Source organism: Chaetodon trifascialis, chromosome 14 (assembly GCF_039877785.1).
Source record: "Chaetodon trifascialis isolate fChaTrf1 chromosome 14, fChaTrf1.hap1, whole genome shotgun sequence".
Classification (NCBI taxonomy): domain Eukaryota; kingdom Metazoa; phylum Chordata; class Actinopteri; order Chaetodontiformes; family Chaetodontidae; genus Chaetodon; species Chaetodon trifascialis.
This window is the reverse complement of record NC_092069.1, coordinates 12934143-12946143: the sequence shown is the minus strand read 5'-3', so window position 1 is coordinate 12946143 and position 12001 is coordinate 12934143. Positions and strand designations below refer to the sequence as shown.

The following is a 12001-nucleotide window of genomic DNA, read 5'->3' as shown; positions in this document are numbered from 1 at the left end:
AATTACTGTACGATCTTCATCATCATCATCAATCAGCTGATCTCGTGGTCAGGCCCGTCTTGGTGGGAGTGACTATGTTCATCTGCATCAAACGGAAACAGACAGTGTTGTTGCATCTGATTGGCCGCCTTTGTCCTTTCAAATCGAGGTGTCCTCTCCCCTTTATTGGCACCAACGGGTCGCTGGGGGAGAAGACATGTTTTACAGTAATGCTGCACTCTTGCGTGGACCTTCATGCTGCTTGGATAATGGAGTCATGATCTGAGGAAACATGGACTGTCAGAGACCTGACAAATCAAGCAGACTGAGAGAAGAGCTGAGCTGCATGCTGGTCGGTGATGGAGCTGTGGGGAAGACCAGCATGGTGATCAGCTACATCTTCAATGGATACAACAGCGAGTACAGACAAACAGCTTTTGATGTTTTCACTGGTGAGTGGAGGTTCTTCTTTCAGTGGTAAAGGATGCTTGAAGCAATTAAACTTATTTGCACTTTAATTACAGGTGTGGTTCATGTGAATGGAAATCCAACTCGTGTCAAGCTGATAGATACTGCAGGACAGGTAGATATTCCCCACCTCATCAGGATTTCTTTAGTTTCTTGCTCCTTTTCCTCCTCACATCTCTGTATTTCTGGTCTGACAGGAGGAGTTTGGCCATCTTCGCTCTCTGTGCTATGGCCACGTGGACGTCTTCATCCTCTGTTTCAGCCTGGTCAACCCTGTCTCCTTTGACAACATCACCTCCAAATGGATCCCACAAATCCGTGCTGGCAACCCGACCTCTCCCATCATTCTGGTTGGGACTCAGTCAGACCTTCGCCACAATGTGGACATCCTCATTCACCTGGACCAGCGGAGCACCAAACCAGTGCACTTCAACCGGGCCAGAAGGCTGGCACGCACGATCAGAGCTCATGACTATTTGGAGTGTTCAGCTCTGACGCAGCACAACCTCAAAGATGTGTTTGACTCTGCTGTGTTTGCTGCCATGAGGCACAAGCACACGGGCCTAAAAAACTCGAAAAAGCTCAGCCTGCTTAAACGTTTGAAGGCTTTTTGTGATTGTGAATGGAGGAAAATCTTCAGGTTCATCTGATGTGGAATCAAAGAGCACGTTGATTGTACTCAGCCTGATGGACACGGTATGTCGGGGGACTTTTAAGACAAATTATGCATTTTTATTGTGCAGTGGCGATGGTGCAGTGAAGCAGCATGGTTTAAGATCACTGAAACTCCGCATTGAACTCCATCCTCTAAGAAATGTGACATTTATCCAAAATTCACTCACGAAGAAGGCTAAATGTTCTGCTCTTTTTATCCTCCCCTTCCCTCCATGTTTTGTTTGTTGCTGTTTTTCATATTTGTGTGTGTGCGTGTGTGTGTTTCTGTAATAAATGCACTACAGTGTAACATATTTAATTCTGAGTGGCTGTGTTTTTTTTAAACGATTTGCTTGACTTCTGGAGACACATACAGTCCGTAGAGTACAGTGGAAGGGCCTGTCAGTGAAGAAATGGAGGGAAAACACAAAGTGCCATTTGGGACAAATGGTCACCTGCTGACACTTTGAAGTGCTACTTTACAAGACAAAAGCCATTTAAATCCATCCCGATTGAAAGCCTATGCTGAGGCATGTTTCCAACAGTTACTTTGAACAGCCACCCACATGGATTTTTTTTAGTTACAGTAATTAATTTGCCAAAAATGTTTGATGCTGAAAGAAACTATTGCATAAAATAATATTCATTCAAATGTATTTGCCATACCAACTCAGACCAAGATCCCCCTATTTTGCTTTTTTTGTGTCTTTCTCATTTGTATGCTTGAGAAGAGCAGAAAAACACAAAACAGGAAAATCACCAAGCTCCTACAAATACCACGCACTATCTGCAAAGGAATTTTAAATATATGGCTGTGCATCTTGTTGTCATCTTTTTAACAACTGGTGGTGTTTTACTGTGCAGAAATCCAAGAAGTCAAGATGGTTTGAGTTCCTAACCTGATTGTTGTAGAGACTGTGAAGAATGAACCACTTCCCCTCCCTCAACAATTATCTACAAGCTGAACTCTCTAAACCCAGCAGCTCTGCGGCCAACAAGTTTAAGTTTTACAGCAGTCGTCATTTACAAAGCTGTTTTTTGTGAGCACCTGACAACGTCTAGGAAGCAGCGTTTGTCCGCCTCGTAGAACTACGTTTCCCAGCATGCAACGACGCTTTGCCGTCCTCTGACCCTGTGACTGAAAATAATCTGATCAGCTGATCTGACCTGGCAACAAAATAACGTAGCTAGAGAAAGCTGCTAGGGAGGGGGCTGAAGAACAAAACAATGACACTGCTCGGAAGGATTCAAACACAGTAACACTTTTTAAAGACTTTTTACACGGAATTGCGCGGATTTCCCTCCCGTTTCAAAGTGAAAGAGTCCGCGGATATCCGAGCTTTTGACATCGACTGGCTGTTGTTTTTGTTGATATGTTGGTACAGCTCAGTTGACAGACTGGGGGCTAGCTGCTCGTTAGGACGGCTGTGTACTGTTAGAGCTCGCTGGCTCGCTAATTGCAGTTTTTCTTTGGAAAAAGTTGAAACTGTCCGTCGAAACCAAGTAGCTGTGAACTACGTATCGCTGCTTTCTTGCCAAATTATCCACCGACTTTGCCTGCGAGCTATTGAGGGTCAGTTTGCTAAGCTAGCCTGTTGTTAGCATCAACATTTGCACATTCATCTTTTCAGGGAGAGTTCATTGTCTCGGTTGGTACAAGCTACCTGCAAATGTTTCTGCATTATTTCCGTTTTATTCGCTCACCTTACCCATATGTTATGTAACGCTGCAGCTAAGTGCTAACTTAAATACACGAACAAGCTAACTTGGTGGTAAAAAGATATCAGGTGTTACTCAAGGAGACGGCTGTCTCTGCTTCATTGCCTCACTGTTTGTTGCACTAAATCATATTAATAAACCCTTTTAAGTGTTTGAAATTCGTGCTGGGAAAATTAATTTAACAAACTAGTATTGTTGAGACGTCAGTGGATCAGTAGCCTTGTTACCATGCAGCTGTTTTAAGTTGATGTAGTCACTGCGTTTGTTGTCAGTATTACAGCTTGTTGGACATTTTTCATTAACTGCTATTAGAAATTGTTGGTGCTGTTGTCAAAGGTGTTCCAATCAGCACCGATTTGTATTTACTTTGTAAGAAACGATGAGTGGGCATGGCTTGTCTTCAGAAAAGGGAGTCAATACAAGTCTAATATGTCAGGAAAGTTATGCCTGTGGTGGCTCTGAAGAGGCTGCGTTCGAGTGCGATGAGTGCAAGAGTTTGCAGTGTGTCCGCTGCGAGCTTGAGCTCCACAATCAGGAGCGTCTGAAGAACCATGAGCGGGTTCAGATAGGTCCCGGGCATGTCCCTTACTGTGACAACTGTAAAGGAGGTAATGGAGACAGTGGGAAACGCCATAGATCCGTGGTCCGCTGCCAGAACTGCAAAGTTAACCTGTGCCAAGACTGTCAGAAACGCACCCACAGTGGAGGCAACAAGAAGAAACACCAGCTCACATCTTACCCTCCCCCACCCAAACCTGCAGTGGTCAGCTCTGTCCAGACATCTGTCCCACCCTCTGTGCAAATAGCCGATGAGACCAAATCTCAGAGAGCGAAACTTCTGGAAAAGGTTTCCAGTTTTCTGTTGGTGGATGAGAATGAGGAAATGCAGGTGAGTTGTGCGAAAGTGACGCTCGTCATTGAACAGAATCGAAATGTACATGAAAGTACGTTCATGTTGATGTTCAAATAACTAATTTTCATATCTGAACTCTTGTTTCCCTGAAGGTAAAAGATGAAACCTCTTTTGTAAAGCGCCTGAGCTGCGACCCTGACCAGCTGCTGAAGGTGGTGTCCATCTTTGGCAACACAGGGGAGGGCAAATCTCACACCCTGAACCACACATTCTTCATGGGCAGAGAAGTGTTCAAGACTTCTCCCACACAAGAGTCCTGTACGGTGGGTGTGTGGGCAGCGTTTGATCCCACCCGTAAAGTAGTGGTCATCGACACGGAGGGGCTGCTCGGGAACAGCTCCAAACAGGGCCAGAGAACCCGTCTCTTGCTCAAGGTGCTCGCCATCTCTGACCTCATCATTTACCGCACCCACGCTGACCGTCTCCATGATGACCTCTTCAAGTTCCTCGGGGACGCCTCAGATGCTTACTTGAAGCATTTCACCAAGGAACTGAAGGCCACAACGGCCCGCTGCGGCCTGGATGTCCCGCTGTCCACCCTGGGCCCTGCAGTGGTCATCTTCCATGAGACAGTCCACACTAAGTTGCTTGGTTCAGGTAAAATATCTCAATACTTCTGTTATGGAGTGTCATTACTTAACCTGTCGCACATTCATTAGTTGAACCTTTGAATATAAGGTGTAATATATTCTACTTAAAAGCCTCCATTAGAAGCATGCGTTCTGACCGTATCAGCCTAAATGGAGGTCTGCATCACCAGAAGGGACAAGAGGCAGCGCCTTTAAAGTAAACAAAGGGTTAAGCATCTGCTGAAAATTACAGGTTTGGCAAATATTAGCCTTTGGCGTTTCTTTTTCCTTCTTCTGCAGGTAGCAGTCATCATTCTGAAATGTGTAAACACTATTTTCTGCATTAAAAGGAAACACGCACAGACTGTGTAGTGAAGTAAAGAATGACATATTAATAGATGTAGTTGCGCACCTGGAAGACAATGATAGTTTTTGCATAGCTCATACCTTACTGTCAACCGTTTTCCTTATGAAATCTGTGCTCCATTACCATGCAGCAATACAATAAGTGAAGGAAATGAAAGACCTAATATACCACTATATCACTCAAGTCTCTACAAGTTGTTTTTCACACTTTATAGAAATGTATGGAAGCGAATTACCTCTTATGAGGGAGAAATGAAAAGAACAAATGATTTGTAGTAAAATTGCTCAAACTTAAAGGAACATTGGAGCCTTCAAGTGAATGTACGCCTGACTACTACTGCTGATTACTACTTTCAGAGATCAATGACCTTTTCATTCTTCAGAACAGTCCAACATTGGAATTTGGAAAAAATGAAAATATCTGTCACGGTCATATTTCAGACGAGCTGTCGCTCAAGTAAGCATCCGATTCGTTCGCATTCTCACTCGTCTTTAACCTGAAGTGTTCCCACACCAGAGCTCTGTGACTGCGTCTTTTAAAGCCAAGTCCATTTGGGTTTGCTCCTCCTGACTTTCCGGCTGGATTATGCAGTCATTGTAAAAACACCTATTAGCTTCGAGTAAGGCGTTATCGTCACTTCACCTGGTTCATCGTGTGTGTGTGTGTGTGTGTGTGTGTTTGTGTGTGTGTGTGTGTGTGTGTGTGTTTGTGGAGGAGATGCCTGAGCCCCGGCCCACAGTAAACTCCAACACAGAGAGCAGACAAGAGGACAGATGCAGAATCACCAGAAATGACAGCAAAACGTGTCTCAGCATAGTTTTTTGCTGCTCATCCTGCTTAGGCGCTGTGAAAAAACACTTACACCGTGTGTAAATTCACTTAGGTGCCTCGAAAAAACACTTAAACGCTGTGGAAAAGTCACTTAGGCCCTGTGTAAAAACAGTTAGGCGCTGTGAATAAATTATTTAGGTGTTGTGAAAAATGACTTAGGCCCTGTGAAAAATCACTTTGGTGCCTTGAAAAAACATTTCAGTGCTATGGAAAATCGCACAGTATTTGAAGAATTGCGTTGTCTCTGATGATAGGCGAATGCTAACGTAATAATAATGTCTTGTATTAGATAAGTCACTGGAGTCAGTCGATCGGCTGCTGACGGATCGCTTCAAGAAGCTTGCCCGCTTCCCAGAGGCCTTCAGCTCTGTCCAGTACTGGGGCACGCAGACTCTCAACCCCCCCACCGACTTCCGTGGCCTGCAGAATAAACTGGAGCAGCTCCTGGATAACAACGCCACACGTTCCCCACGCACCCCTGTGGTCATTTTCAAAGCCCTGCAGGTAGGGCTGTATGAAGTGGGCTGACTTCAGATCTGCCTTCTTGTTGCTGTAAAGCCAGCACTGACGTGAAATGATGCACAATTTGCTAATAAGTTGAAGATTAGTTTATTTAGAAACCAGGTTTTAAGCTCATATATTGTGTAAAAGGCATGTGGTGCAACACTCATTTTGTCTGGGTCTAGCTTATTTCTACTCGTCCTTGATTTTCCTTCAGGCTTTGAGTGAGCGCTTCAATGGGGAAATTGCAGGTGAGCTTGTAGCCCACAGCTGCTTCTTTCCTGACGAGTACTTCACCTGCTCCAGCCTCTGCCTCAGTTGTGGGTGAGGATGCCTCCTGCCTTTTCAAAAATTGTCATCAGCATAATCAATCCTTCAATCCGTGTCGTTAAACATTCTGACATCTTAACCTTTATCCCAGATCCGGCTGCAAGAACAGCATGAACCACTTAGGAGAAGGAATGTGCCATGAGGCGAAGCATCGCTGTCGTTATTCTGTCCAGTATGATAATCGCATTTACACCTGCAAGGTAAGCACCTGCTGTAGCTCACCTGTATCACCTAAGCTTTGCCTTTATGCCTCTTTGTACCTGCTCTTGTTCCATGAGTGTGAAGTCACTGTGTGGTGCATCACTTTAGGCTTGCTATGAAGGGGGAAAGGAGGTGATAGTTGTCCCTAAGACCTCGGCTTCCTCAGACTCTCCATGGATGGGTCTCGCCAAATATGCCTGGTCTGGGTGAGTTGTAGCTGATTGACCTGCAGGGTCGTGTGTAACTAGGCTCGAGTTAGACTTATGTTGCCTTTACAGACTCTAATTTTAGCTCTGGTGTTCCAGACTTTGTCTTTGTTTCTATTTACATTCACGTGAACATAATGTTCCAAGTGTCACATCAGATGTACTTGCATTTGTATTTTCACAGAGACTGAGTTTTACATTTCTGTGTCTACTATATGTTCAGGTACGTTATTGAATGTCCCAACTGTGGGGTGATCTATCGGAGCCGTCAGTACTGGTACGGGAACCAGGACCCAGTGGATACGGTTGTTCGCACTGAGATCGAGCATGTTTGGCCAGGGGTAAGAGATAGAAGCTCTGTAATTCATTTATCTGATGCAGGTTATACAGTATGTCCGTAATTATCTGTCATCATACAGACCTAGAATTATGGCCAGAGGGAACCATTTATCTACTGGTGTAATAAAAACCTGTCTGCTTGTTGCAGTCGGATGGCTTTTTAAAGGACAATAGCAATGCAGCGCAGCGTCTTCTGGATGGGGTAAACCTCGTGGCCCAGTCTGTGTCAGAGCTCAGTGTCAAGCCTGCCAAGGCCGTCACCTCTTGGCTGACAGATCAGATCGCCCCGGCCTACTGGAAACCCAACTCCCTCATCTTGGTGAGTGACACACACAGCCCCACCCTCTGCCACCCGCCACCAACAGCCAAGTCAACACTTTCATGTCCAGAGGGATGTTTACTATCTGGTGTTCTGCGGCTATTACACAATCTTGTGTTTGCAGGTCACTAGATAAAACTGTGATCGACTCAGATTGCGTCTTCTTCCCTCCAGTTCTCGGTCAATAACAGCTTCTGTTGTTGTCGTTTGTTTCTCTTGTACAAGGTGTGCCATAAGTGTCACACAGTCTTCCAGGACAACGACACCAAACATCACTGCCGTGCCTGCGGGGAGGGCTTCTGCGACGGCTGCTCTTCCAAAGCTGCGCCCGTCCCTGAGAGAGGCTGGGGTCTTGGCCCTGTCAGAGTCTGTGACGTCTGCTTCGAGCAGAGAGCCTCATACGCAGGTACATGCACGCTCAACAATGTCAAATGCCCCTTTGTGGATGTTATGCAGCCGTTTAACATTTGTCTGAGCTCGGCTTCAGCAAAGCTATTTTCTGTGTGCAGAGCTGCTTGAGGCAGAGCTTGAGGAGGAAGAAGGTGGAACCCTCGCCAGGAAGGTTGGAGAAGCAGTGACCAACACCATAGGGGTTGTGGTCACTGCTATTGACATCCCACTTGGTGAGTGTTGCCCAAAACAAAACCTAAAGAGGATTGTTACATAACAGGAATACATGACCCAGTAAATGTGAACGTATGGATACAATGCCCTCTGCTGGCGGAGGCGGAATGTGCTTATTTATGGTGAGAGAGAAATGTTGGGAGGTTTATCTGATCCATCAAATGACTAACAAGTTGGAAAAAATATTGGAAATCCAAACAGGAGCAGTTGATTCCTATGATGTATTGAGAGACTCAGATGTGTGATTTAAATGATATGTTTCATTTAGCAGATCTTCAAATGCTGAATTTTCATTTGTCCCAACAAAACATTTTTAAATCCTCCCACAAACACTGATTACAGAACCTGAACCTGCCTTTGGCGACGTCTTCAGGACATACCAGTGCTTCCATGTAGTGGTGTTACCCTGTTTACTCATTTCATTTTATGAGACTTCCTGCTGTAAACTCGCCTTTGCTGTATATTTGTTGAAGAGTCAGTGGTAATAATGTTTAGAGGTTGCTTGAGTGCTCTGGATCTGTCACTCTGCACTCATGGCTGCAGTGCACTTTGACCCAGTGTGCATGAGAAGGACATTTTACAGCCAATATGACACATTTCTGTCAAGATAATTCAAAATGTGTTTTAGATTGAGAAAACTGGCTCTGCTGCTTGGAAAGAGATTGCAAAGTGTTGGCAAGAATAAATGCCGCACTCAATCAAATACACACCACAAATCATAGCACTTATTTCCCTTCTGGCTGTTGTTTCACACGTCTTAATCATATTTCAAAAACCTCAAAAATGCGTTTAATCCAAAGCGTAAGTAGTATTATTATCAATGTATATTAGGCTGTTGCATAAGCCCACTGTAGACCTACATATACTGGTGAAGGGCAGAGATGCATATGTTTTTCATAACCTGATATCCTGCTGAAAATGTCTCCATATCCATCACCAACCCAAAAATACCTCAGAGCAGGGCCTGCTCCAATCACAACAGAATTAGCCTACTTACTTCCAAGCCCAAATCTTGTTTCCATGTTTCCACGGCTACCCAAACCAAGACAGCTGAGGGCTTTGTTTTACGTGAAGTTTCGGTGTACTTCAAACGGGAGAGAGGAAAAATAAGCATGAGGATAAACCTAAAGTAAAGTGATGGTAACTGAGAATAGAAACCAACAGTCTGGTGTTTTAAATAGAGTAAGTGAATGCAAAGAAATTTAGGCACTGCAGCATGAAACCGTATTTAATGGGAGGTATAATGAATGTGGCTCATAAAGTGTTTGCGCCTCCAAATATCTGAAATAGCTCAACATTTTGGGAAACGCACATTTGAAGCTGGGGTGGTTGTGTGATATGATGGAGGCATGTGCTCCTGTTTCCAGCAGGACATCAGGTTTGTCAGTAAATAAAGTGGAGGTCCACAGCATCCTTTGGACAGAGCCAGGCTCACAGTTTTTCCAGTGTTTCCAGTTTTTATGCTAAGCTAACAGACATGAGAGTGTTTTCAGTCTTCTCAGCCAGAAAGAAAACCCATTATAACCAATGCGTGCTTGTGTACGTGCGTTTGCGTGTCCCCTGAAGGCCTCGTGAAAGACGCAGCCCGTCCTGCCTACTGGGTGCCTGACCAGGACATCCTGTCCTGCCACAACTGCCACCGTGAGTTCACTGCCAAGCTGTCCAAGCACCACTGCCGCGCCTGTGGCCAAGGAGTGTGTGACGACTGCTCCCCGGAGCGCCGCCCGGTCCCGTCGAGGGGCTGGGACCACCCCGTGCGCGTGTGCACCAGCTGCAACCAGAAACCTGGAGAACTTTAACAGGGACGGCCTTCCTTCCTCGGAGCACCGGAGAGAACCACTCGCTCAGTCAGCTCGCAGTCTGTCACTGCTTTACCTCTGTTACTCCAATGGTTCTGTCTTGTGTCTGTGGAAAGGAAGTTTTTAGACGTATATATAGAATACTTATTCTATATATATACAGTATATATATAGGACATTTACCAGATTTGGGATTTTGGAGTTCCTGTGGCCTTTGTAGAACAGCCAGAACATTAAAGTTACTTGACTGAGTGTGAAACCTGCATTTCCACTCTGATTATTCACAGAGTGAATATTTTGATTCTTATCGACACAAATCCCTAATTTTACGTTAAATAAGGCTGTTGAGCTATTTTTCTACTATCAGAAAATATAAAAAAAATGTATCATTTAAAGAATATTAGTTGATTGAGGACCCCGCGGGGTCGGTGTGATTAGTTTCTCAGCAATTCTTCGTAATAAGCATCGTATCTCTGATGTCATACGTGTAACGGCAAGGAGATGCGTTATATCCGTGCAGGATCCATTGCATGCTGTATTGCAAGATTTTAGTTTTTGCACTAAGCCTTTTCCAGCTGTTATAGGCTGTTGCTTACCATGGCCAAAATCCAGATATCCCAGTGATCAAGTAGTCTGTCCCAAACCGGGCTGAAATCGACAGCAGTAGGTCTAAGATTGCGGATATCTGGTGTGCCAAAAATCATTCAGGTCACTGTGTCTGTGCTGGTATAATGTTTATTTTATCATGTAATTTGTGGTTGTATGAAGACATAGAACTATGTAAGAGGAGTGTACATTTTGAATTGTTGAAAATTATTTATGTATGAAGATAAAAAAAAAATACTTATTCGCACTCTGGCATGCATGACAGTCTGATGAATCCATGGCCTTTTACTTGTTCAGATGATGGTCTCTGAATGAGCCTCACTGTCTTTTACCAAGCGGCATTTTACTGTTCACATGCTATAAAACACACGTGTTTCATGTTCAGATTTGTTTTCCTGACGTCTGCTTTGAATTGTTTTCTGAATACCTGCAGTCGCTGCCTGCTTTGTTGTTTGGATATTGTTTAGCAGAATTGAAGAATACCCAAATTTATCTTCAGACCAGTTCTACAAAGTACATTCACGCCTCTGGGTCTCTTTTAGGCACAGTGTGACGGGATAAGACAAAGGTCAACACATTTTTTTTTTTGTTCCTTTGAGCTTCTTTTTCCGTTATCGTTCATGTGTTATTGAAACACCTTGTGTATGTTGTTTTTCTGCTTTTTGTTTGACATGAGTTACTGTATGCATATTTATATATTTTGTAGCATCTGTATGTGAACCACCCTATCTCCTCATATCATTTTTGTCTTTTTTGTTTTTTGTCTTTCAGCATTACGCATAAAAAAATTGATCTGTGGCAACGAGGAGATACTGAACCATATTAGTGACTGAGAGCTTTAACTTGTCTTGCATCATTGCTAATTTTCAGTTATTGAGTAATAAGACCGTCACATCTGGATGTCATATAAAGCACAAGGTGATGCCTTTAACACACATGCTTGTATTTTGTTGTTGAAAATGAGATAAAGGGGTCTTTGTTGATTGTACGCTTTGTAGATAAAGTTAATTCTCCCTTTGCTCCTAACGTGGAACTTTTTGGTTCTGATGTCTGATGAGATGATGTTGTGTCTGCCTTGTCTCGAAATAGATTTATCTGTCTGAATATTGCATCACACACACACCCTCCTGTGAGAAGCTAATATTGCACAGTATAGAATTTTAAACACATCATGTCGGATTACTTGTACTGGAGTTCATTCCCATGCAAATTTGTGCTGTCTGTTGCTGCAGATATCCTTTGTGGTGTCCATTTTTTTTTTTTTTTTTTTGATTAGGTTGGATGCCATCATCCAACACTTCTCACCTACACACTACAAATCAAGCAGGAGTGATTGACACATCTAAAACTGTTGGACACTAACTTGAAGCGATAATGTGTGGATACTTGCTAAACTGATGGAAGATTTGCATAAGATTAAAGTTGCATCAGCCCCCGTCTGTCAAAACCATAATCTGGAATTGCCTCCATGTCTTCAGTGTGTGTGTGTGTGTGTGTGTGTGTGTGTGTGTGTGTGTGTGTGTGTGTGTGTGTGTGAGTGTGTGTGTGTGAGTGTGTGTCTGTGTGTTTAAATCTC

The 12001-nt window shown here is 43.9% G+C and overlaps 2 protein-coding genes across 2 annotated transcripts; both read left to right on the top strand.

Moving 5' to 3' along the window:
* The first annotated feature begins 231 nt into the window (after positions 1-231).
* LOC139342531 (rho-related GTP-binding protein RhoV-like) lies at positions 232-1097 on the top strand. Its single transcript, XM_070979672.1, has 3 exons — positions 232-431; positions 504-562; positions 645-1097. Exons 1-3 carry the CDS (start codon positions 272-274, stop codon positions 1095-1097), a joined length of 672 nt encoding a protein of 223 aa, XP_070835773.1. The 5' UTR covers positions 232-271.
* A 1174-nt stretch (positions 1098-2271) lies between these two features.
* LOC139342526 (zinc finger FYVE domain-containing protein 1-like) lies at positions 2272-11876 on the top strand. The gene is made up of 11 exons (XM_070979664.1): positions 2272-3709; positions 3826-4330; positions 5790-6004; positions 6219-6325; positions 6423-6531; positions 6641-6738; positions 6962-7079; positions 7226-7396; positions 7622-7802; positions 7906-8019; positions 9587-11876. The coding sequence occupies exons 1-11, from the start codon at positions 3200-3202 to the stop codon at positions 9817-9819; spliced, it is 2361 nt and encodes a 786-aa protein (XP_070835765.1). The 5' UTR covers positions 2272-3199; the 3' UTR covers positions 9820-11876.
* The last annotated feature ends 125 nt before the right edge of the window (positions 11877-12001 follow it).

Coding starts and splice junctions, on each gene's coding strand:
- LOC139342531 (XM_070979672.1), top strand. CDS start 272: ATGGACTGTCAGAGACCTGACAAATCAAGCAGACTGAGAGAAGAGCTG. Junction 432..503: donor AGCTTTTGATGTTTTCACTG/GTGAGTGGAGGT, acceptor CTTTAATTACAG/GTGTGGTTCATGTGAATGGA. Junction 563..644: donor TGATAGATACTGCAGGACAG/GTAGATATTCCC, acceptor CTGGTCTGACAG/GAGGAGTTTGGCCATCTTCG.
- LOC139342526 (XM_070979664.1), top strand. CDS start 3,200: ATGAGTGGGCATGGCTTGTCTTCAGAAAAGGGAGTCAATACAAGTCTA. Junction 3,710..3,825: donor ATGAGAATGAGGAAATGCAG/GTGAGTTGTGCG, acceptor GTTTCCCTGAAG/GTAAAAGATGAAACCTCTTT. Junction 4,331..5,789: donor CACTAAGTTGCTTGGTTCAG/GTAAAATATCTC, acceptor GTCTTGTATTAG/ATAAGTCACTGGAGTCAGTC.